General features: G+C 36.0%; 2 protein-coding genes across 2 annotated transcripts in view; both read left to right on the top strand.

The window, feature by feature from the left end:
- Positions 1-294: 294 nt before the first annotated feature.
- Positions 295-4,324, top strand: si:ch211-1a19.3. The gene is made up of 5 exons (XM_042734501.1): positions 295-1,021; positions 1,560-1,656; positions 3,230-3,383; positions 3,571-3,710; positions 3,827-4,324. Coding segments are annotated over exons 1-5 (717 nt in total). The 5' UTR covers positions 295-697; the 3' UTR covers positions 3,829-4,324.
- Positions 4,325-4,969: 645 nt separating this feature from the next.
- Positions 4,970-23,809, top strand: part of wdr18 (WD repeat domain 18) — a 61,558-nt gene continuing 42,718 nt past the window's right edge. The window contains exons 1-4 of the mRNA XM_042734500.1: positions 4,970-5,216; positions 6,333-6,443; positions 7,037-7,170; positions 19,470-19,611. Of these exons, the coding sequence (XP_042590434.1) occupies positions 5,007-5,216; positions 6,333-6,443; positions 7,037-7,170; positions 19,470-19,611 (597 nt within the window). The 5' untranslated portion in view covers positions 4,970-5,006. The remainder of the gene's footprint in view (positions 5,217-6,332; positions 6,444-7,036; positions 7,171-19,469; positions 19,612-23,809) is intronic.

Here is a 23,809-nt window from a genome sequence, read left to right as displayed (position 1 = left end):
CACCCCACAACTGATGACTCATCACTCGCTGGAAACACTGAGCAACAGAATTTCGAAGGTCTGTTCTAACTCGAACCAGGTCTGAAGCGCTGCTCTTAAACCAGCAGAGGACGCCTGAGGGTGAGGTCTATGAAGTTTTAATATTTAATATCAGACAGTATATCGATATAAAGAGTGACAGATATCATCTATATAGAGATAAACAGAAGATGTCATACAGTCAGTCCTCCTAAAAGCTGCTGTATGTGTGAGTTTGTGTGACTCAAAGGGGCATGGACACTCTTGGCAAAAGTTTAGGAAACACTGAGTTGCTCCTGTTGAAAACGCTCAAAATAAGTCCAAGATAAAACACTCTCCTAAGATCGGGGACCCCTGCCAGGACACTCCCCAGAACCGAGGAATGGAAACTGAAATACGGTCTTTCAGGAAAAAAAGGAGGGAGGCGACTTTTTGGTTTTTCCCACTAACGGTGAGGATAGCCTCTATAGCTGATGTCACGTTGCAGCAATCCGTGTTTTAACAGGGCTGAGGAACTGGACGGCAGGTCCCATCACAGGAGCAGAGCCACTCCCCTTTCCTGAGCTGAGCTTAGAAACCCAGGCTTTAAAAGTTTCATATCACTTAGAAGACAGTCTCTCGCCAGACTTGCACACACCAGCTTGTTCTTCTCGGACACCTCCAGCCTGCGTGCCTCAAGATGACCAGCTCCAAGTCTTCTCAGACTACACGAAACATTGTGATCGCCTGCCTGGCCCTGTGGTCCATCATCTCTCTTATCATTATTGTGGTATGGGCCACCTCGCCTGAGATGAAAGGAGCCAGTCAGTGTCGGACGGAGATGCAAGACCTCAGGGAGAGACATGAAGGGGCAAAAATCGTGTGGACCAAAGACCGAAAAGCTCTTGAGGAACTGGTGAGACAGGGATGGAGGAACCAGACTACTTTGCAGAAGCAAATCGACCAGTACAAGGAGCAAATACAGTCTCTGACCATCTCTTTGAATGACAGCATGCAAGAAAACGTGAGTTTATCTTCTTGTTTGGGTTACTTCTAGCCTTAACCTCAGTAGTGACATGTAGATTTAAAAAAAAAAAAAAAGTTTAAGTTTTATTTTAGTTGAAACTCAGATATGAAACTGTTTTGTTTTACAAAATGAGCCCCAACGGGAAGTAGAGAACAGCTCAGGTTAAGTCAAATCTGTAGAGTTATGCAAATATATGCCAAATCAAATGATCAAAACGTTAAACACGTATCCTGAGGGGGCAGGATATCAATCCCAGCTCTTCCTGGAGAACAACAAAAAAAAAACACTTTCCTGATAATCTTCACATTGTTCCTAGGGTTGTTGTGTTTCTGCCAAAACGTGGGTGTTAAATTGTATTCAGAGAGGTTTTTGCTTGATTTTTGTGGCCTTGTTTTTGACCTTTGGAGGTGGTGGCGTCCACTCACACACCCGTGAGATCTGACAGCCACACCTTAATGTCTTAGTGCGAACATCCACAGCCGAACCTCACCCCGGTTATGAACTTGTGCTTAATTTAGCTTCTGTTTCTCTGTAGGCTATTCTGAAGGAAAACATCACAGTTTTGGACAGCAAAATTGAAAAATACAAACTCATCGAGGAGAACCTCACTGCTGAAATCAGCCTGCAGAAAGGTAGGAAAATTCACGTCAGAGTTTTTCCCCTCATCAGAGCAGGCATGAAAGGAGCCCTCTCTCCCTCTCTCTCTCTCTCTCTGACGATATTCTTAGATACATTTTCCCATGTAACCATAGAAACTCAGAAGAGACAACAAATAGGAAAGGCTTGTTTGTGACATGGAATTCTCTTCAGTGGGTGGTGTAATAACATGAAGCGCAGTAACGAGTGGTGTTTCTTTTATTTTTGCTCAGATTTCTTTGCCCTGTGCATTTATGTATTAAATTCGCAGAAAAAGTTGTTGAGTTCAATGCAAGTAAAAATTATGCTGCTGTTTAAAAGTTTGAGATTTTTTATGTTTTTTAAAGAAGCATCTTCTGCTCACCAAGACTGCATTTATTTGATTTAAAAAACAGCAATAACCCTAACCCTAACCCTAACCCTAACCCTAACCCAAATATTGTGAAACATTAGAATTTAAAACAACTTAAATGAACACATTTTAAACTTATTCCATGTGATTCAAAGCTGATTTTTAGCAGCCGTTACTCCAGTCTTCAGTGTCACATTATTCACGAAACGTCTGATTATTATCAATGTCGAGAACTGTGTGCTGCTTCATATTTTTTGTGGATACACTGTGAATATATATTTTTGTTTCAATTTCTTTGATGAATTTAAAAAAAGTTAAAAAGAAGAACAGTATTTATTTGAAATGTGAAAGCCTTTAGTGTTACCTGATACAATTAATGTGTCTTTGAATACTGAATAAAATAATTATTCCTTTAAAAAAATACTGACCCCAAATGTTGTATTCTCTAACTGTCAGAATATCATAATTTAAAGGCTTTTTTTAGACCAGCTTAACTAGGCTGGGAAACTATTTTAAATCCAGACTGGAGACCATCTAGAACAGTTAAAGTCAGCTTTGCCAGGTGGGAGAGCATCTTGACCTAAATAAGACCACCTCAAACCAACCTTTTAAGACCACAAAGCCACTTAAAGTTACTGTTTATTTCCAGCAGGGAACAGTACTGTTTATCCAAATTTATACTGAACATTTCAAACTCAGAATATTGTTTAATTTGCAAAGGATTTCCTGGCTCACGAAACAGCTGCAGGGTACTACAAAAAATAACATGCAATACAAGAGCGAGAGAGACTGTAGCAAACACTGATTAATATCACCTCGCTCGCCCCTTTTACCCGCCCGATAAAGCGGTTAGCTGACTTTGGAAAAACTTTTCATAAAACAGGATAGGTGTGATGTCCACAAAAATGTTTCACACAAAGACCATATTTTAACACCAGTGTTGAACTTGAGACAAAGCAGTAAGCGAACAACACAAGCTACCAGCTAGGACCCAAAATAGTGCTCTGACATCACCGAGGTCCTCTAAGTAATGAACTGATAAGTTACGCAGTGCCTAGACACTGCCTTATAACCCAATGGACTTTTTTCCTCAAAGAATGTTTGGCATATTGTTAAGAGAGTTTGAAGACATTGCGAGAGGCTTCATACTAATTGCATTACATAGAAAAACTTTACAAGTTTTATTGTCTGAAGAGAGTTTTTCATTATCATTTCAGACCAGATTGAAGCCCTGGAGCACAATTTAACTCTGAAGGCCCAGGAGTTGGAATCGTGTGAGGCTTTACACCTCGCTTCTAAACAGCTCCAAACTGCTGCAGAGAAGCAGAAACAGGCCTGCGAGACCACCAAGCGTTATTTACAGAAGCAGCTGTAAGTCATACACCATCTCTTCCACCACTTCCAACTATTTCATCGCACTTGAAAAAGTTCTTGATTTATTCGAATTCGATTATAAAACATGCAACGTGAAAATATCCCTCAAAATCGTACTGATGAGTTTAAACGATCGCATTTTGCTGCTGAAATATGTGATTAATTATCTTTCATTTCACCATAGCACAAAGTGCAAAACCGTGGACCACAGTGAACATGAACTTGAATATCATCTTGATCTCACAGACAGCGGAGGCCAAGGAATCACCACAAGTAGTGTCACACTGGCTGTGATCGTTTGCCTTAGTCTGCTTTTAGTATCATGTAAGTGTTTTTTTATTAGTTGGATCATATTCTGAGTGTGATTACAGTCTCTGTTGTGTCTGTGTTGATAATAAATCAGTATCCTGTGTTCTAATGACCTTCTGGTTTATTCTCAGAGACGAGACGAAGGCTGGATGATGGAGTATTTGGATACGTGTTTCGGTGCAACACTGTTCTGAGGACACTGCTCTGGTGCACTTGTGGACTTGAAGCACATGTAAATCGTCATTTGGAAGTGCTGTTGAAAAATTTATGATCATGTGTAGTTAATGAAGGTATTTGTGTTGCAAACATTTCTGGTGGCACGGCTGAGAGCATGGAGAATTTATTCACCTTCAACAAATGTATGCTGTACTTCATTGCTGGTAACTTTTTTTTCTTTAGACTTTTTTCATTTGGAAAAAATCCATAGATTTTAGGGTCTAGATGTTTCGGAATTGTATTTATTTTTGTTTGGAGTAACCAGGCTAATATGCCAATGAGATATTAATGTTAAGAGCTATTCAGAAATTTAATCGCACTGTTTTATGACTGTTTTTTTTTTTTTTAAGAAATTCATGAAAACCTTTTGAAAGCTATTTTTGAATAAAGTTACAATGTTGACTCTCTAATTATGACTTGATAAAAGACAGTCTTTAATGTGTGTAACCTTTCCATCATTACTATGTCAGCATTTTTAACAATAATCTGTTGAAAGAGCTCCCAGTACATATTGACTAGTGATGGGTGAAGAGTAAAACACACACACACACACACACACACACACACACACACACACACACACACACACACACACAGAACAACAACAGTCTACCTTCAACCATAAAACTATGGTAACTTATTACGCAACTGTGATAAAAATGTAAAAAATAAACAACTTATACTAAAAGATGTATGTTTTTAGGAATATGCTATATTTATTAATTTATTATGATACTGAATTAAAGCGAATAATAGCCTAGCTATTTGGTCACGTGATCCCAACATGTCGGCCACCATGAGGGCGCGACCCTCTCCGATGTAAATTATAAAATTATGACTACGTTTTTCAGTCTGCTTCTATTATGTACATTGTAACATTTACTTTAAAATTAGGGGAACATTTAACATAGGGGATAAAAAAAATTGAGACGATATTTTAAATGCACCATAACACACACACATACACGAAACACGAAACAAACACACGTGACAGCGTAAAACACCAATACCCAGAATTCCTTGCTTTGTCGGAAATGACGTTGCACAGACCCGCCCACGACGCCTTCCAAAATAATCGCGCTTTGTGTATCCAACATGTCGGCGCCCGTGGAGGTAGTTCTGTCTGCAGATTCAGCGGGGCAGCTGTTTAACTGCGCGGTTTTCGACCCTCATTCCGGGTCAGAATTCTTGTCCTATCGCGGAGGTAACACGTCCTCCAGGTCTTTAACAGTCCTGAACGGAGAATACATATTAGGAGCTCAACTCGGCAAGAACTTCATAAACGTGTGGGAGATCCAAAGAAAGGTGGGTAACTTAGAGAGCTAACGTTACTGCATCTGAAAATAAGAATTACTGATGTTACACTCAATAAGTGAGTAACAAATATCATAATTGTTCAGAACAAGCGTTTTTCAGTTTAATTAGTTAACTAAAAGAAGATAATTGTTAATGGACAGCGGTGACTTAAGTGGTGCACAACGTTTTATAATTTTTGTACTATTATTTTACGATTAAATCAATTAAAGAGTACACGAAAGCCTTAGTACTTTTTAAAAATGTATGTCACATCGTACTAACTCAAAATAAAAAAAGCTAAGCTATATTTCATGCAAATATTAGTTTAAAAATATTGGTAAATGGTAAAAAAATATCACAACCATGTTATTTGTCAGCGTAATATGCATGTTGCAGTCATCACTGATAATATAAAGTCTTTCTCATATTTTAATAAGCAGTGTGCTGAAGTTTTTAATTTTAGGAGAATATCCACCAACATGTGCTTTCTGTCAAAACCCCTTACCCATGAAGCATGCTTTATTAGATTGTACTGATTTTAACCCTGTGATAAACCTTTTATACTCCGCTGACACCTTTGAAGAAATGTTTAAAAGTTTAAGTTAAACCAAATATAGTTTTTTAGCATAAACAGATTGTTTCTAACATTTTCTCACCATGGGAATAGCCACAAAAACAAACATTAGTAATCATTATTTATATATGTCTGCTCGTGATGTAATATGTAGACTAACTACTGAATAAATAGTCAACAGTTTATTGGTTTATCATTGTTAACAGATTAAATAAATAACCATTGATTTATAGATGATGGAGTTGTGATTTAAGTCACATGAGCAATTGACACGGCAGCCTAGAAATAGACAGCTTTATTTCTTTTGGTTCAGTGAATGAAACTATAAGTGCACCTGCCAAAAATTATTAATATAAAAGCTTTTTACAGCCAGAAATATCTGCTCTCACTCAAATGTAACACAATTATTACTCTGTTTTCATGCAGTATTTAAACATGAGATTTTAATGGCTGTGACTCCCTTTGAATTTATGTCGATTTTTGATGTTCATTAGTCATGTATTGTGAGAGCATTTCTAAATGCTCTGAATAACTTTTGAACTACCTTTCAGGACCAGCTACAGCAGAAGATTGTGTGTCCTGGGATCGTAACGTGTCTCTGTGCGTCTCCTGATGGCCTCTATGTCCTGGCAGGCATTGCTGAAGCTATATACCTGTGGGAGGTGAGGAGTAGGGCTTTGGTCATCAAGAAATATCACACTGTTTTTCTTTGTTTTGACATAATTCTTATTTAGTTAACTCATTAAAAACATTTAAAATTTAAAAAGACATTTAAAAAGCATGCTCTTCTATGCTGATTTTTTACTTAAAATACACTGTATTATTTTGGGGGGCATAAATGAAAAAATAATTTGACTGTGTGAATGACTGTGATTGTGTGCCGAAGTCTTTTTAAATATTAAATTATTTAGACACATTATTTCAGGTTGTAAAATGTCATATGGTGCAACTCCTCCAATAAATAAATAAAATAAAATAAAAATTAACAGTATTTAAAAAAATACTTGAAAAATATATTTTAAAACTTTGAAAATAACTCACATATATTAAGGTGTTAGAAAAATATGTACCTTTTACTTTATGGTTACAACACATTACTTAAGTAATTACTTAATAATTTTTTTTTTGTTGAAAATGAAGTTTTTTAAGACCATATGAACAATATGAATGCAAAGAGTTTATATTTCTTGGCACATGTCTTTTAAACTGGATTTATTGTGGGCACATTTAACTTTCTTTTAATACTTTCTCATAGATGTCAACAGGAAATTTGCTGGCTATTTTGAGTCGACACTATCAGGACGTGAGTTGCATCTGTTTCACTGATGACAGCAGTCATTTTGTGTCGGGAGGGAAAGACAATCTGGCTCTCATATGGAATCTCTCCAGGTGCGTTTAAGGCTTCACTAATCATTTCTCTTTTGTTTTCATCTGTTCCTGTGGTTATAAGTCTTGACCTTAATGAGTGAGAGCTTATCTACAGAGGTTTCCTCAGTTTTCAAAGTTGCACATGCAGGAAGTGGTATTGAAGTATATTTTTTGGCTTGAGTAATGAACTTACTAATATTTGGAAGTTTGGTTAAAAAAAAAAAAGCAAAAACATTTTTTACTATTTTTGCTTCCTCTTCTCCCATAATACAACAAGCCCTTTAAGTGACATAATATATTTAGATCAATCATGACAGCTCTCTGAAGATTTTAGCATGGTGATGGATATGACAGTGTTAATGTATTTGGTCTTGGTGGAATAGATCTGCTATACTGCTGTTGGTTATTGCTGTAGTTTAATACCGCTGCTTCAAAACAAAAACAAAAACATGAAACAGCCACTGCATACACCAATGCATATGGCGCTGTGAGTATTTAAGACATACTGCTGCTGCACAAATAGCATATAAAATAACCCGTAGCAGATGTACACAGGTGGAGCTGGGGAAGGTGGAGGCTTTCGGAGAAAAGCACACTGCAGGAAACTCAAGTGAATGCTAGCCAGCCATATAAATGCAAGGCAGTAAGCTCATTCGCTGCATATGCAGCATGAACCAATCAGCTTGTGCCAAGTCGTTTAACTCTCTGAATATCATCAGTTATGTTAACATGTATTATATGTTTTATATTAAAGGGACATATAAAACATATAATATATAGAAGTTTTCTAAAACATTGTATGGGTCAAAATTTTTGATTTTTCTTTTATGCCAAAAATCATTAGGATATACAGTAAAGATCATGTTCCATGAAAATATTTGGACAACTTTAAAGAATGATTTTCTCAATATTTTGATTTTTTTGCACCCTCAGATTCCAGATTTTCAAATAGTTTTATCTCGGCCAAACATTGTCCTATCATAACAAACCATACATCAATGGAAAGCTTATTTATTCAGCTTTCAGATGATTTATTTATCTCAATTTCGAAAAATTGACACTTAAGAGCGGTTTTGTGGTCCAGGGTCACATTTGGACACTGTCACAATTTTCTAATTTTTGTCTCTGTATGCCACTGGAATAGAATTAAAATGAAACAATCAAGATGAAATTGAAGTGCAGACTTTAAGTTTTAATTCAAGGGGAAAAAAGCTTAGAAATTACAACCATTTTTATGCACAGTTCTCCCAATTTCAGGGGCTCATATGTAATTGGGCAAATAAATATAATCATAAGGCAAGGCAAGTTTATTTATATAGCACATTTCGTACACAATGGTAATTCAAAGTGCTTTACATAAAAGAAAGTAAATTAATCATGAAGAAAAATAATTAAAAAACAAAAAAAAAGCAATTTTAAAACTTTGAAAATGATTTAAAAATTGTCTTATTTAAAATGAATTTAAAACAGTTAAAATAGAAAATGATTTTACATAAAATACAGTGAATATTTAAGATACAGTGCAATCAGTTCAGACATTGCACAGTGCTCATTCAGTAAATGCACAGCTAAACAGATGAGTTTTGAGTCTAGATTTAAATGTGACTAATGTTTTAGCTCATCTGATCTCTTCTGGAAGCTGGTTCCACCTGCGGGCGGCATAGTAACTAAAGGCGGACTCCCCTTGTTTTGTGTGAACCCTTGTTATTTCTAACTGACTCGATCCTAATGATCTGAGTGGTCTGTTAGGTTTATATTCAGTGAACATATCTGCAATATATTTTGGTCCTAGGTCATTGAGTGATTTATAAACGAGTAAAAGTACTTTAAAGTCAATCCTAAATGTAACTGGAAGCCAGTGTAAGGACCTGAGGACTGGTATTAAATGCTTAGATTTTCTGGTTCTAGTCAGAATCCTGGCAGCAGCGTTCTGGATGAGCTGCAGCTGTCTAATGGTCTTTTTGGGAAGGCCGGTGAGGAGACCATTACAATAGTCCACCCTGCTGGTGATAAAGGCATGAACAAGTTTCTCCAAGTCTTGACTGGAAACAAAGCATCTAATTCTTGCAATGTTTTTGAGATGATAGTATGCTGATTTAGTTACTGCTTTGACATGACTACTGAAACTAAGGTCTGATTCCAGAATCACACCAAGATTCCTGACTTGATTTTTAGTTGTTTAAGTGCAAGAATTGAGCCTTGTGGGACTCCGCATGTCATGGATATCCACTTAGACTTATGCTCTCCTAGACTCACATAATAGCCTCTCCCTTCTAAGTATTACCTGAACCATTTGAGTACCATCCCAGAAAGCCCGACCCAGTTTTCCAGTCTAATCTGTCCTTGTTTGTGAACCCTCTGGATTTGCTGTGGTGATTCTCCGATCATCCACCACTGTTGTTCTCAGTGGACGTCCAGGCCTTTTTATGTTGCTGAGCTCACCAGTGCGTTCTTTTTTTCTCATAATGTACCAAAGTATTGATTTATCCACTCCTAATGTTCCTGCTATCTCTCTGATGGTTTTGTTTTGTTTTTGAAGCCTAACAATTATCTCTTTCACTTGTATGGAGAGATCCATTGACCGGATGATTTGGGTTCACTGCAACAGCTTCCAAATGCAAATGGCACACTAAGAATCAAGTCCAGACCTTTTAATTGATGTTGGCATAACGAAGGAATAGCCCACATCTGTCAATATAACAGCTTTTGACTCAAATGTCCAATTACTTATGGTCCCTTGAAAAATGGGGGAGGAACATTTATTAAAGAGCTCTAATTTCTTAACCTTTCCTCCAATTCTGATGAGAATACCCTCAAATCAAAGCTCAGAGTTTGCACTTTAAGCCCATATAAAATGTGGCAAGTTGTTCGCACTGTTTTTTTCCTCTAGATTTATGATTTCATGATTTCAGTTAAGCTGTATGCTGACCTGCTGGTTTATTAATGTGTTTTAATTTTTAATCGCATCAGACTTTAAAATCTTCTGTTTACATGAAAAGCCTTTGGGAAAATATTCTGTCCTGCAGTGCTAATTCTTTTGTAATTATGCATAGTGTTTATGCTTTCAATAATTTAGAAAATTGAGTATGATCAGACTAATTTGTAACACTGCAGGAGCATTTACATTGAACTGATGAAGGCTAAAATTGGTCAGAATAAAATATTTCTAAAATTATTTTAAACTATAATCTTTTAATATGCATATTTTCATGTTATATTTCAGTCCCAAACAAAAATGTAAGATTGTTATGTATGTATTTTTTGCATTTTGACAGTATCAGTACTGTAATATGCGTGTTTGTGTTGGGTTTGTAATATAGTGTTGAAAATCATTCTGTCATGAAAAAAAAAATGTTTTTAATAAAATGGTATATATATATATATATATATATATATATATATATATATATATATATATATATATATATATATATATATATATATATATATATATATATGTATATATATGTGTGTGTGTGTGTGTGTATGTATAAGTGCTGTCAGTCGCATCCAAAATACGTTTTTATTTACATAATATATTTGTGTGTACTGTGTATATTTATTATGTCTATATAAATACACACACATACAGTATATGTTTTTGAAAATATTTACACATATTTACATATTTATATTTATTTAATTTATATTTTATATAAATATATTTCATATATAAATGTAACACATTTTTCTTAAATATATACATGCATGACTGTGTATTTATATATATACATAATAAATAAACACAGTACACACACATACTATGTAAAGAAAAAGTTTTATTTTGGATGTGATTAATCGCGATAAATCGTTTTACAGCACTTACACACATATGTTTGTTTATTTGTTTATTTATTTTAACATCACAAAGACAGTACAACAAATACTTCTCTGGCGTATCGTGTGATATCTTTGTTTATTTATTTTTACAATAATTTCACAATGTAAAAAAACCAAATGTTCCAGAAATAAGTTTATTTTTATTTAATCTTGGTTTTTTTTGAGACATGAGACATGTCCTTTCTCAGGCTTTTTGAAACAGGGTCGCTTCCACATTACGGCCAGTAGATGGCGCTGTGAGTGTTTTCAATGTTTTCCAGCAGGTGAAATAAATCTAGATACACAACCTTACATCTCCACTTTGTTTCGAGATGGCTTTAAGAACATCTCAACCAGAGTAATTAAGATTTAAAGCATGTGAAAAACTACTTTTAATTGGCTAAAAACCGCAGCTCTGGTTTGTCTAACCTCAGGCAGTTTTTCACTGCTTTCAGATATGTTGCTTCAATTCGGCTTCCAAGCTGTTTGTGTTCAGCCGATCTGTCCGTCTCTATTGTGCTGCACTGTTATTGTTATCGATCTGAAGTAACTTACTTTGAAGCCATAGAGGTGAGACTGATGAGCAAAGACATTCATCTCAAAGCTCTCTGACGAGAGATGCCCAAACTTGTGGTATGTTTTTTGAAGACTTGCGGTTTGAGGCTTCCTGCTGTATTTGACGTAACAGCTGGTTTTGAACTGAAGGTTGAAGGAGAAGGCCAGTGATGTCTCGCGGTCATGTTAGCTTGATGGCATTAGTTAAGGTAAACCAGGCTAGGGATGGGCGATATGGGCTTAAAAATGTATCACGATAATTTCTGATATTTACTGCGATAACGATATCAATGACGATAATTTAGGGAATCCTGTTTTTTTTAGAGAAAAGTATTATCTTTCCTAGTTTTACCCAAAATAGGGTGTTGTGAGCAGTACACACGACTATTTATTTCATACTGGAAGCCGGAGGGCGCCCTTGCGCAGAAACTCCACATATGCACAGTAGAAGTAATGCTCCAGGAAATCACTGATATGGACAGAGGTATCCAGTGATCGCTGTAGCTGAATAAAACACAGATAGAGAAATATTGACTGAGGAAACCTGAAGACAATAAACACGCGATTGCACAAAATACATGGTCTGTGTTCTTCAAGCAATCTTGGGTATTTTCATAAGAATAAAGTATATTTATAATGCAATAGTAATCGACATAGCCTTTATCACTGTATATAATGCTATAAAAATAGTATGATTTCTGCCTTATTCTGTGATACGAAACCACATCTGATCTCAAAAATAAGTTATTTGAAACCTGTTATGAAGTTAATATGGAGAAAAAGCACGTCAATAAATAATATCTTTGTTGGACAACAGGTTTGTAAACGACTCATACACATGTAAAACTGTATTGCACACGTGCTACTGTAGTACATTTACTCAAGGCTCAGACCGATTTTTGTCGCACTGTACAGTGTTATCCAAACCTGTTCCAGATTGTAGGAGGAGCTGCTCAATTTCACGTCCGCATTCCTTCACATCACTCCACACAGTCGCACACAGAAATGTGTCATCAACTAGACTTTATCGTTATTATCGTGGGAAGACTAATTTTTATCGTGGGGAGAATTTTTACCGGTATATTGCAAACGATAAGATATCGCCCATCCCTAAACCAGGCCCATGGGCTGCAATGTATGAAAGAAGGAGGCAGGAGAGAGGCTCGCAGCCATCAAACCAGGATGAATAATTCAGCGTCTGCCTGTCTCTGAGTTTTGAAAGGAGATGACGCGCATCTATTATTCTGTATCTGTATCGCTCGACAGAATAACCTCTCAGCCATCACCATAATCAACATTCCCTGACCCTCACATGCTGCTGAGAGGTCTCGACTTCAGAAATCACACACAGACGTGTGAGTTCACTGCGCTCCGTTTCTCCGATAGTGAGCTGCCTATCTAGATGGCATTTTAGGGCCCAGAAATTCATAAAATGCTTTTGAACGTTCCCATGATGACAAAATATGCTTGAGTCTGCAATAAATGTCACATTTCTCTGGAATATTTGTCAGCGTAGACCAGGGAGGTCTTTAATGGTTTAATGATGCTCATTTTTTTTTTTTTGTCTAATCTGTTTGTATATTCAAAAATACATTGAAAATGCCAGTCATAGACAGAATGCACATGAATACACTTCTTCTTCATGAGTGTGTTTTTATTTCTGAGCTAAAATTCACTTTTATGTATTTGTAAGTGGTGAAAACTCAAAATGGCAAGTGTCCTGGAAAGAAAATTAAAAGAGATTTAATAAGGTTTCCTTTTCAAAAACTTAAGTAGTTTGACGTAATGTTTCATTATTCAAAGTCATGTCTGTTAAACTAGTAAATAATTTAATCTTTTTATGACGCACATTTACGCACATTAAGCTTAGGTTGTTGAATGTTGTTCAGTGATGTTAATCTTCTCTAAAACTGTTATTAACTAAAAATGTTATTCATTTAAATGAAGCTGAAATAAAATTTAAATATCAAATGGAAAAACAAAAATTGAAAATGAGTTGAAGTTCTTGAAAGTAAAATAAAAATAAATGGTCTAAAACTGTTCTTTAAACTATCAAATAATTTGAAATATTTATGAAATGGCATTGTTCGTTTAGGTTGTAAAATATCATTCATTGACATTACTGTTATCTAAAACAGACTATAAATATTAAAATAGTTTTCATTCATTTAAATTAAGCTGAAATAAAAATAAAACATAAATATTAAATGAAAAATTAAAATCGATGCCTTGACAGCTAACTAAATAAAATAAATTGAATAAATAAAACTAAAATAAAAATAAAGGTAAAGAAAAAAAACTTACATAAAATAAATAAAAAGTCTAATGAAAACTGTAATAAAAAATTAAATATAAAAATACTACATATCTAAAATATAAACAAAATTAATCAGTAATTTTTAATAGTACATAAATAATTCAAAAATAACACTGATGTCATGTGGTGTGACCCCAAAAATAGTGATTAAGATGTGGTTACTTTTGACTTGGTTACACCAAATGACAATAAATTGAAATTTTTCTGGAAAATGATATAAAAGTAAAAAAAAAAGAAAGAAAATGAAGCAAACTTGAATACTTTGCTCGTGTTTTTATTTATTTATTTATTTATTGTGGACACTCTTAAAGGTATAGTTAACCCAAAAATTAAAAGTTCTCTCATTAAATACTCACCCTCATGTCGTTCCAAACCCATAATACCATAATACCTATGTTCATCTTCGGAACAAATTAAGATATTTTTGTTGCAATCCGAGAGCTTGCATTCTGGTACTCTCATGAACGTGTCGAATACTGACAAGGAAGAAGAGAAATTGTTGAATAAAGTTGTTAATTTAGTTTTCTTTGCCCACAAAATGTTTTTTTCGTAGCATCATAAAATTACAGTTGAACCACAGATGTCACATGGACTATTTTAAGGATGTCCTTACTACCTTTCTCGGCCTTGAACGTGTTAGTTGCATTGCTGTCTATGAAGAATCAGAAAGCTCTCGCATTTCATTAAAAATATCTTAATTTGTGTTCTGAAGATGAAAGAAGGTCGTACGGGTTTGAAACGACATGAGGGTGAGTAATTAATGACAGAATTTTCATTTTGGGTGAGTTAACCCTTTAACTGTCATTGATCCTAATACCAGAGAAGAGCTTCTCCCATCTCAGTGGCAGTTGTTTAACTGGTGCATGCACCTCTGGAACTACATGACTTTGTTTGGATCACGTTTTGTTGTTTGCCGGGTGTATTTATGTTTATTCTTAGCAACACCAGTCTTATTGATTCCTTTACTGCATGTTGTCACCAGCTTAATCGTGTTTGCCCGTAAACATCGCCCCTGTTCTGCACTTGGGTTTCTTCTGTAAGTAAAATCGTGCCCGTTTGTGTTGACTGTGACCTTGCTGCTGAGCGAGCGACGCTAAGCGCAGCGCAGCATGAAGAATGAAGAACTGTGAATAACGAGGGGAATCTAAAGTGTGAGAGGGGGACACAGACTCACTGACGGATGCAGGACAGAGTGAGAGCTGAGACTGATTGCAGTAGACACACCTTCTGCCAGAGAAATGCGCAAAGCTTTTATGTCAAACCAAAAACTCTAACGTGGCCAGTCAGTCACAACAAAGTCTCTTTGTTTTCATTAACTATAGCCTTCTGTAATTATATAAAAAAATCTCTTAAAAAGTCTCTTATGCTCACCAAGGCTGCATTTATTTGATCAAAAATACATTTAAAAACAATACAATGCATCTTTATTATCAACCATAGTTGCAATTTGTCTTTGACCACTCCAATACCAGACACAAAACACATGCCACAAAACACAACTGAAAACCACCATACTAAATCACATAATCACATAAAAGGGTGCAATTATGCTTTTTAACTTTTTCAGCTTTAGTTAGTCTGTAATGTTGCTTTTTGAGCATAAAAAAGATCTGCAAAGTTACAAAGCTCAAAGTTCAATTCAAAAGGAGATATTTTATTTAACAGAAATCACTTTTCAAAAACTACAACGAACGACTCGTTTGGACTACATTGCATATTTTCCGGGATTTGTGATATCACAAAGATCGACGAATGGGACGAGACCTGGTTGAGCTGCACTAGAGAACACAATGAGTGTTATCACTATGTGGGAGACACGCTAGTGTTCCCAAGGCAGACGAGCTTAGAGTGGTTACAATCATCCGGGATTAAATCATCAATTTCGTATTTCAGAAGGTGGGCCTTCATTTGATACAGGAACTATTCCAGCCAATCATGCCGTGCTGGGGAGAGAGGTGATGTAATGTGAAAATATGTGTTGATTTGCAATATAAATGTTTTGCAACATTTGAAATGTATTAAATATATTACATGATAATGTATATTATTATTAAAAAATAAAAGGAAAGCAGAATACAAATAGAATACAGAAGCTAGTGTTAGTTTTTTTTTTTTTTTTTTTTAAGAAAACAAGCAGTTAGTAAAGAATAGAGCGCAAATCTAAAAAAGGGCAAGTTTTTTTTTTTAAAGAATAGATTTAGAATAGAGAGCGCTAGAGTTGGAGGGTCAAATAAAGATGGAAGAGATGTGTTTTAGCCGATTGGTGAAGATGGCTAAGGACTCAGCTGCTCGGATTGAGTTGTGCAGGTCATTCCACCAGGAGAGAACAGTTCATGTAAAAGTCTGTGAAAGTGATTTTGTGCCTCTTTGAGATGGCAGAATAAAGCGACGTTCACTTGCAAGCTTCTAGAGGCGCATAACTCTGAAGAAATGAATTTAGGTAAAGGGGTGCGGAGCCAGTGGTGGTTTTGTATGCAAACATCAATGCCTTGATTTTATGCGAGCAGGTTTTGGTAGCCAGTGCAAATAAATGCCATTATGATGTCATAATGAGTTTATAATGGTATATGTTGTCCTAAGTCACAGTGGGTCACTTTTTATTTTATTTGAATTTTTTTTTATTAATTTAAACATTTTTTGTGGTTCTGATAAAACTGTATGTATAGAGACCAGGATCAGGTGTGGACACTTTTGACATGAGACCAGTGATTCTTTTTGATCTTTTTGACCAAAGAAGCCCCATCATTCCCCATTATGGTCACAACAAAGCTTCTTATATTCAGTTTTTTGAAAATGAAAAGAAACTAGGAGCATTGATATAATACGTCAAAGCCCCTTTCACACTGCGATTCTGGAAAATACACGTGTAATGTTTCCCGGCAATTGTTCCCGGGTCGCTAGATTTTGCCCCTTTCACACTGCCAGTGATTTCCTGGAATATGTGTGTGCACACAACCCATAAAGGTCCCGTAATGACACGTGACATCAGGATGTGATGTGTAATGGACAAGTCGAAAACGCTAGGCACGTTAACTTTCACTTAAGCTGGCGAACGATCTCAGCTTCAGCCCGGATAGTGAGGAGCTAACTGATCTCTGCTTCATTACAGTTTGCACATATTTTTTTGTTGCGAACATTGATCAGCCTTCAAAGCACCCGGTAAAAGAGTCGCATGATAACATGCGTCATCACTACGACACACCCTTTACGGCATTGGTACTGGCTTTTGTTCACAAAGAGCTCATTCCGGGACTGAACCCAGCAATGTTGCTAGGTCCCCAACCCGGGTTTGCGTTCACACAGAAGGCGATCCGGCAATTTTCCGGGACCAACGTGCAGTGTGAAATGGGCTTAATTAACCCTGATTCATATTGTGAATCCAGAAGTTTGAAGAACTGTAGACTGCTATGATAACTCACATGACCTCATTAACGGTTAAATGTTCCCCACTTATGCAGTAAAAATGTGCAGTATCCTTATATTTAGTTGTTACCCCTCCATCCTAGTACATCCCTGCATCTCACTCTATTCTATTCCATTATCATCCATAGCACCACTGTTCATACAATTTATTTAATTTTGGAATTATTATTATTATTATAGTTGTTGTTGTCTCTGTGTACTGGAAGCTTATGTCACTAAAACAAATTCCTTGTATGCACAAGCATACTTGGCAATAAAGCTCTTTCTGATTCTGATTCTGATTCTGATGAACACTGTGGACAGAAGGAGAGACATGGACATCACCCAGAACTAGGAAACTCAATTAATGCAAATGTAAAATTGAGTACAAATCAGAAATTATCCTCACTCTCTCAGACATAAAAACGCAGATGTGTATGACAGATGTTGTTGAAGACAGGTCGGCCCCTGAGCTCACCCAGCGGTGCCGCGTCATGCAGCGGTGCTGACAGAATGGGGTTCAGTTCTGTCTCGTCTCACTCTATCTGCCCTTGTGTTTCCATCTGGATCTCCTTCTCCTTTTCGCATCTCTCTCATTCAGTCTTTTTCTTGAGGCCGATCGTTTGGCCAGACACATGCAACAGTCATTAGCAGTGTGACTCTACACAAGTTCAGTTTGCTGACAAAATGCTTGGAAAACAGTTGCCTTATTTATAATGCAAATTTAAAGGGAAAATTAAAGTAATTAGCTAAAAGTAAAGAAATCAAACTCTTCCTGAATAAATTAAGTAATATTAATTGTAACATGTCAGTTTGAGTTAATATATTCTAAATGTTTACTAATGTTTTTTCATATTTGATAGTAAGATTATTGTGGTAAATCATTAAATACTGTTACATTTTGTACTGCAAAAGTTATTTTCAACATGGATTTAGTCTTCCATTTTAAGAAATGGAGAAATAAGTACAATTGATTTCCAGATTTTTTTCAAGTAAACAGAACTTGTTTAAGCACAATAAAGGGATATGGCAAATTGTGAAATCGAATATGAAAATAAATAATTTAGCAAAATTGCTTTGCATAAAGTTAATGGCATACCAGCAATAATGATTTTTGAATAAATTATTCACATATATGATGTATATTGTGTATTATGTAATAAAAACTTTTTCTGCATGTTATTATACACTTTAAAATAATCCATATTAAGAAAAAAATGAACCAAAATCAGCATTTAAACATAAACCATAATAACTTCTAATTAACATGCTAAATAATTGTTTGTATATGATGCATGTGAGTTGTTAAAGACAGACATTTGCAAGTTTCTAAATTAAATATTTAAAATTTAAATTAAAAACAAAAACTATAAAGCATATAACGTCACCAAAATGTTATTGTTTATGTATTTTATTTAAAGCATGAGAGTGTGTGAGAACTCTCAAAAAATTTTTTTTTTTTTTGCAAGAGTAGTGGGTGTCAGGAGCAGAGAGCAAGAGATGTGTATGAGACATTAAAGGTTAGATATCATTTAAATACACATGATGTGATGTACATCTTCTAATAAAAAGCTAAAGAATGAACAATGACCAAAAAAACATCTCCGTCATCAATTCATGAGACTATGTATATTTGACATTTGATACGTTATTTTTTCTTCTCAATTTGGACTATTTTAATGTGTCTAATAATCCAATATGTGCAACAAATTATAAATCATTACATAATAAATAATATACATAATATATGTGAATCATTTATTTAAAATAATTATTATTGCTGCTTTTAAATTACATAACTAAATGATTGCACTGAATGATTTTCTTTGCATTGGTTCTTAATGACTTGTTTGATATTTTTCCAGATGTTGACATCCAAACAAACAAAAATATATATGCATATATAATCCTCTACAGAAAGGCACAGTATAGGATGTGGTGTGATATCTAGAATCATTGAATCTTAGACAAACTAATACTTTCAAGGTCAAGGCACAAGCTTGCTATTGATTTTTGTATAGAGAGAAAAGGAGTATCAATCTTAATATTTCACTTATACCCAGTGTATTATATTTTAATATTTCACATTCATCAATTTTTAATTAACTCATCATCTCACCAATAATATGTGATAGAATTGATGGCTCTCATGATTAATTGTTGTCCTGAGTGTGTCGTTTATACTTCATAACGGCAAGGTAATGAAAATCTGTGTATTGTGTTTCAGCGTTGTGCAGTTGGATTCGTCCCGGACACCAGAACCGCGTCACATTCTTTCCCGCCACTCCCTCCCCATCACTGACATCCACTGTGGCCTGATGGGACCACAAGCCCGTGTTGCCACCGCATCCCTGGACCAAACCGTCAAGGTGAGTTTTGCTCGGCTTGTCCTAATGGATGTAAATAAAATAAAAATAAAAACATATATCGCAATATCTGAAGTGTATATTTATATTAAAGCAATCCTATAACCTCACATTGAATTTTTCATTGGAAGATAAATGCATTACATTTTTGAATTACATTTTTATACAACAAAACAACAAGGAGGTAATTAACATGGATCATGTTTGCTTTCAATTCAATTAAAATCTTTATAATAATAAGATTAATAGAAAATGTGTTTTTGCTGCTTGTTTAATTAAGTTAATTAAATGAGCTACTGCAACGCAATCTGTAAAGATTTTGTCACAGCTTCATTTTATAGTATGCAGTATTATTAGACATAATACGTCATTAAAGTGAAAGTGAAAGTCGTGACATTTGTCAAGTATGGTAACCCATACTCGAAATTGGTGCTCTGCATTTAACCCATCCAAGTGCACACACACAGCAGTGAGAAGTGAACACACCGTGAACACACACCCGGAGCAGTGGGCAGCTATATCCAGCGCCCGGGGAGCAACTGGGGGTTCAATACCTTGCTCAAGGGCACTTCAGCCATGAGTATTGAGGGTGGAAGAGAGCGCTGTTCATTCACTCCCTCCCACCTACAACTCCTGCCAGCACCGAGACTCGAACCTGCGACCTTCTGGTTACAAGTCCAATTCTCTAACCATTAGGCCACAGCTGCCCCCTAGCGCTTAGCGCTTTGCATTACGCTTTTGCGGACCAAGCAAGAATGGAAGGCTTGCAGGAATGATTTGTAGGGAGGGTGGGATCTTATGCAGTCAAAGCTAGCTTAATATTGCTGAAATCACCTACCTTACCTTTAAAGGTGCTGTATGTAGGATTGACACCAAGTGGTTGAACTAGGTATTGCAGTCCAAATTCAGAATATTGGAGAGGGTTTTTTACACCCGGTGAATGAAATTAAATGTGCTGTTTTCCACCAACTGGCAACCCGGGGTGCTGAAATATAATTGGGTAAACTGGCAGTGGGCGGGTTTCACAAACCAAAACAAAGACCGGCCCGGAATGCACATTTTCAAAGGAGAATAACTGACTATAGCACTGTTTTTCAGATAAAAAAGTATGTTAACTTAGCATATTTCTTAAATATCTGCAAACATATTGTGGTAATTTTATACTTTAGTAGAGTCAAAAACTTACATACAGCACTTTTAAGACAATATACAACTATATTTGCAAAAATAAGCAAAAGGAAAAATAAATGTATAGAAAAATGTAATTAAACACACACACTTATATAATAAAATTACATACTACAAAATACATATAAAGCTATTAAGTTTCAATTAGAGAAATATCAAAAAAGTTTGTGACAGCAACTTAGTAATACAATGTAGACATATTTCCTGTTCCTGTTAGGGGCCGTTCACACAGAATGCATCTTTGCATCTGAAAATATGAGACGCAGCACTCAGAAATATATTTCTGAAAAAGATGCACTGCAGAATGCTTTTTTCTCCATGTTGCCATCAAATAAAACCATTGCCATGCCAACTTGCTACTGTAAACAAAAGCTTGTAACTCTTGCCCCGCCTCCGGATCTTCTGATTGATCCATTCTTTTGGACATTAATGAATTGATGACTGACATTGATGAACGCCGCTGCATGTGAAAGTTGAAATTGTTTTAATTTGCCACGGTGTCTTAAAAACGTGCCACTCATGTGAGACATGCTGCAAAATTTGCGAGACACGAGCACAACAGTCACACACATCCGTCTTGCGTGTTTACATAGAAAAACTATGGAAAGTAGCACATTGAACTGGAAGAGCGCATTCTGTATCAACGGCCCATTAAAATAGAGCAGGTTTTTTTATAAGAAACACTGAATGATGGTGCAGACTGGTTAAATGAAGAATTTTTTTGCCCAGAAAGCCTTAATTTAATTGCATAGCAAAGTTAATGTAATTGATTGTTTTTTTTATTTTTGTGTAGTGTATAAATCAATCATAAATCAGTAAATACATAAAATATACATGGCGTTGTCCATCTTAACATAGTTATAGTTGTTGAATACATCTGTTTGTGTCCATTTATTGTTCCAAATAACATTTCTCGTAAATGCCAGACCACTTTAAAATGCATCTCCTCATCCTTATGGTCCGCATGTGCCACCTACACACATCTTTGTATTTTTTCTAATGCATTATATGAGAAGCCTGTTTTATCTCCTCTAATTTAATATGCTGATGTCTTCATCGGTTCTGTCCAGTTTTTGAAAAATCACTTGAAATGCATAAATATTTATGAATTCATATTTCTCTGTCATATGCACCTAAAGCTGCCTCACTTGTAATCCAGTTTGTGGCTTATTTAACTTGCTAAACTCTCGTAATGGCATCAAGAACTCGGGTCATGAATGGGGTACTTGGCTTAAAATGATGTCCTGTCTTTTCTTCCTTGTTTTATGTGGGAAGATGCTCTTAAATGACTGTTTGCTGTGATGAGACCTTGGATTGTCATTCAGGGGAAGTTTGCATCCCATTTGTGCTCGTTCTTTGTTGTTGTGCACCTTTTATAGACCTTGTTAGGCATTTACAAGCCTCCTGTCTTCCAGCTAAAACACTTAAAATGGGGTAATTTTGTTTTAAATGGACAGTAATGCATGCTTCCCCTTCCTCAAGTTCAAAACTTTGCGGAAATGTGATTTTCCCGTTAATGAATGTGACATAGGGTCAGTAAGTGTCTGGCTGTGATGTTAACTGCATAAGCAGAAGATTGGAGTCTCTGGTCAACAACTCCTAAGTTTTTTTTTTTCCTCCTGCTGTACCGAAACCATAACGAACCATGACGTCAAAACCGAGGTACGTAACGAACAGTCATGTTTGTGTACCGTTACACCCCTAGTGTGTACATATATAGTATTTACATAACATAAGTATACATATGTAAGTATTTAGTTAATTTAATACATTTATTATCTACAATTTAACACAAAACCAACTGATTAATAGCTCTTTCCGTTTTAGTAATTTATGGATAATGGAAGACTCAGTTTTCAAATCCAAACGATAAACTGCACTTTTTAGATTAAACTCCAGGATGAGAAACTGCAAACTAGAAGCATCAAAAAATCAAAGGAGGCATCAGCAGCAGAGCATCTCTCCAAGGTCATCCAGAGATGGCCCTGTGGACTCGCTTTGAGTGTTTCCCATGTGATCATTCAACCTCACTACTGAATCATTTCCAGTCCGTTATTGATACACTGTGAAGGAGTAGAGGACTTATTTGATCTTTCATGGATGTTTGAGCTTGAGGAACACTTCAGCTCTCACTGCTGATCTACTCGTCGCGTCTAACAATGTTCCGGTGTGATTTTGGATGAGACTTTATTCCTTTTATCATTGACATTGCTTTGACAGGATTATGCCAATAATCAAGCCCATTATAAAGAAGCCACAGGCATGACTGATCTACAGGCTACATGCTCTGAGGATCTGTCATGAATGACTGGCTGCTTAGTCTTTGTTTAAACTGGAGGTGTGCCCGCGGCGCCACAGCACACAGGCGTTCAATGTCACACTGAGTGCACTCTCTCATTACCCACAATCCCCCACGGGGCTTTTGCAGGACCGGTTGTTGTCATGACAGAGCTCTAGTGAGGAGAAATGGGTGAACGAGATGTGGGTGATAATAAAGGGGAGTTTACCTCAGGGTGACTCACCCCTCTTTTCTCAGTACCATTTCAGAGATTGTTTTTGGGATGAATGTCCTTACAAAACATGCTCGTAGGTCTCGTATAATCAGCCTCGTCTCATGCTGTCCAAAGCCATTTGAGCGCTGTGGCTGCTGTCAGGGTCTCAGGGCCAATCTATACCCGAATCGATCAACCCCCAGAAGGAGCCAGCGATTAAAAATTTGTTTGTGGTGTCCGTGTGAATGCGGCTCATGCTGTTTAATTGGGTGACACGTTCTGCACTCGGCTGTTTTGAATGATGCTTGTGTCATGGGCTTCCCGTGTAGATGTTGTCATGGCTGGTTTAAGGCTGATGTTTATCGGCTTGGCTCTGATGTGGAAGATAGCAGCGGGTTGCGGTATTTTGACGTCAGGCGGCGTCTTATTCTAGACAGCTGGATGTAAAAAATAAGCGCAATACCCCCAACGTTTATAAATAATAAATCATAATAAACACTTCTTCTGCCAAGTAGTATAGT

This window comes from Cyprinus carpio, chromosome B11 (assembly GCF_018340385.1).
Source record: "Cyprinus carpio isolate SPL01 chromosome B11, ASM1834038v1, whole genome shotgun sequence".
Classification (NCBI taxonomy): Eukaryota; Metazoa; Chordata; class Actinopteri; order Cypriniformes; family Cyprinidae; genus Cyprinus; species Cyprinus carpio.
Note: the sequence above shows the minus strand (reverse complement) of the source record. Positions and strands in the feature narration are given on the sequence as shown.

Coding starts and splice junctions, on each gene's coding strand:
- si:ch211-1a19.3 (XM_042734501.1), top strand. CDS start 698: ATGACCAGCTCCAAGTCTTCTCAGACTACACGAAACATTGTGATCGCC. Junction 1,022..1,559: donor ATGACAGCATGCAAGAAAAC/GTGAGTTTATCT, acceptor GTTTCTCTGTAG/GCTATTCTGAAGGAAAACAT. Junction 3,384..3,570: donor CGTTATTTACAGAAGCAGCT/GTAAGTCATACA, acceptor ATTTCACCATAG/CACAAAGTGCAAAACCGTGG.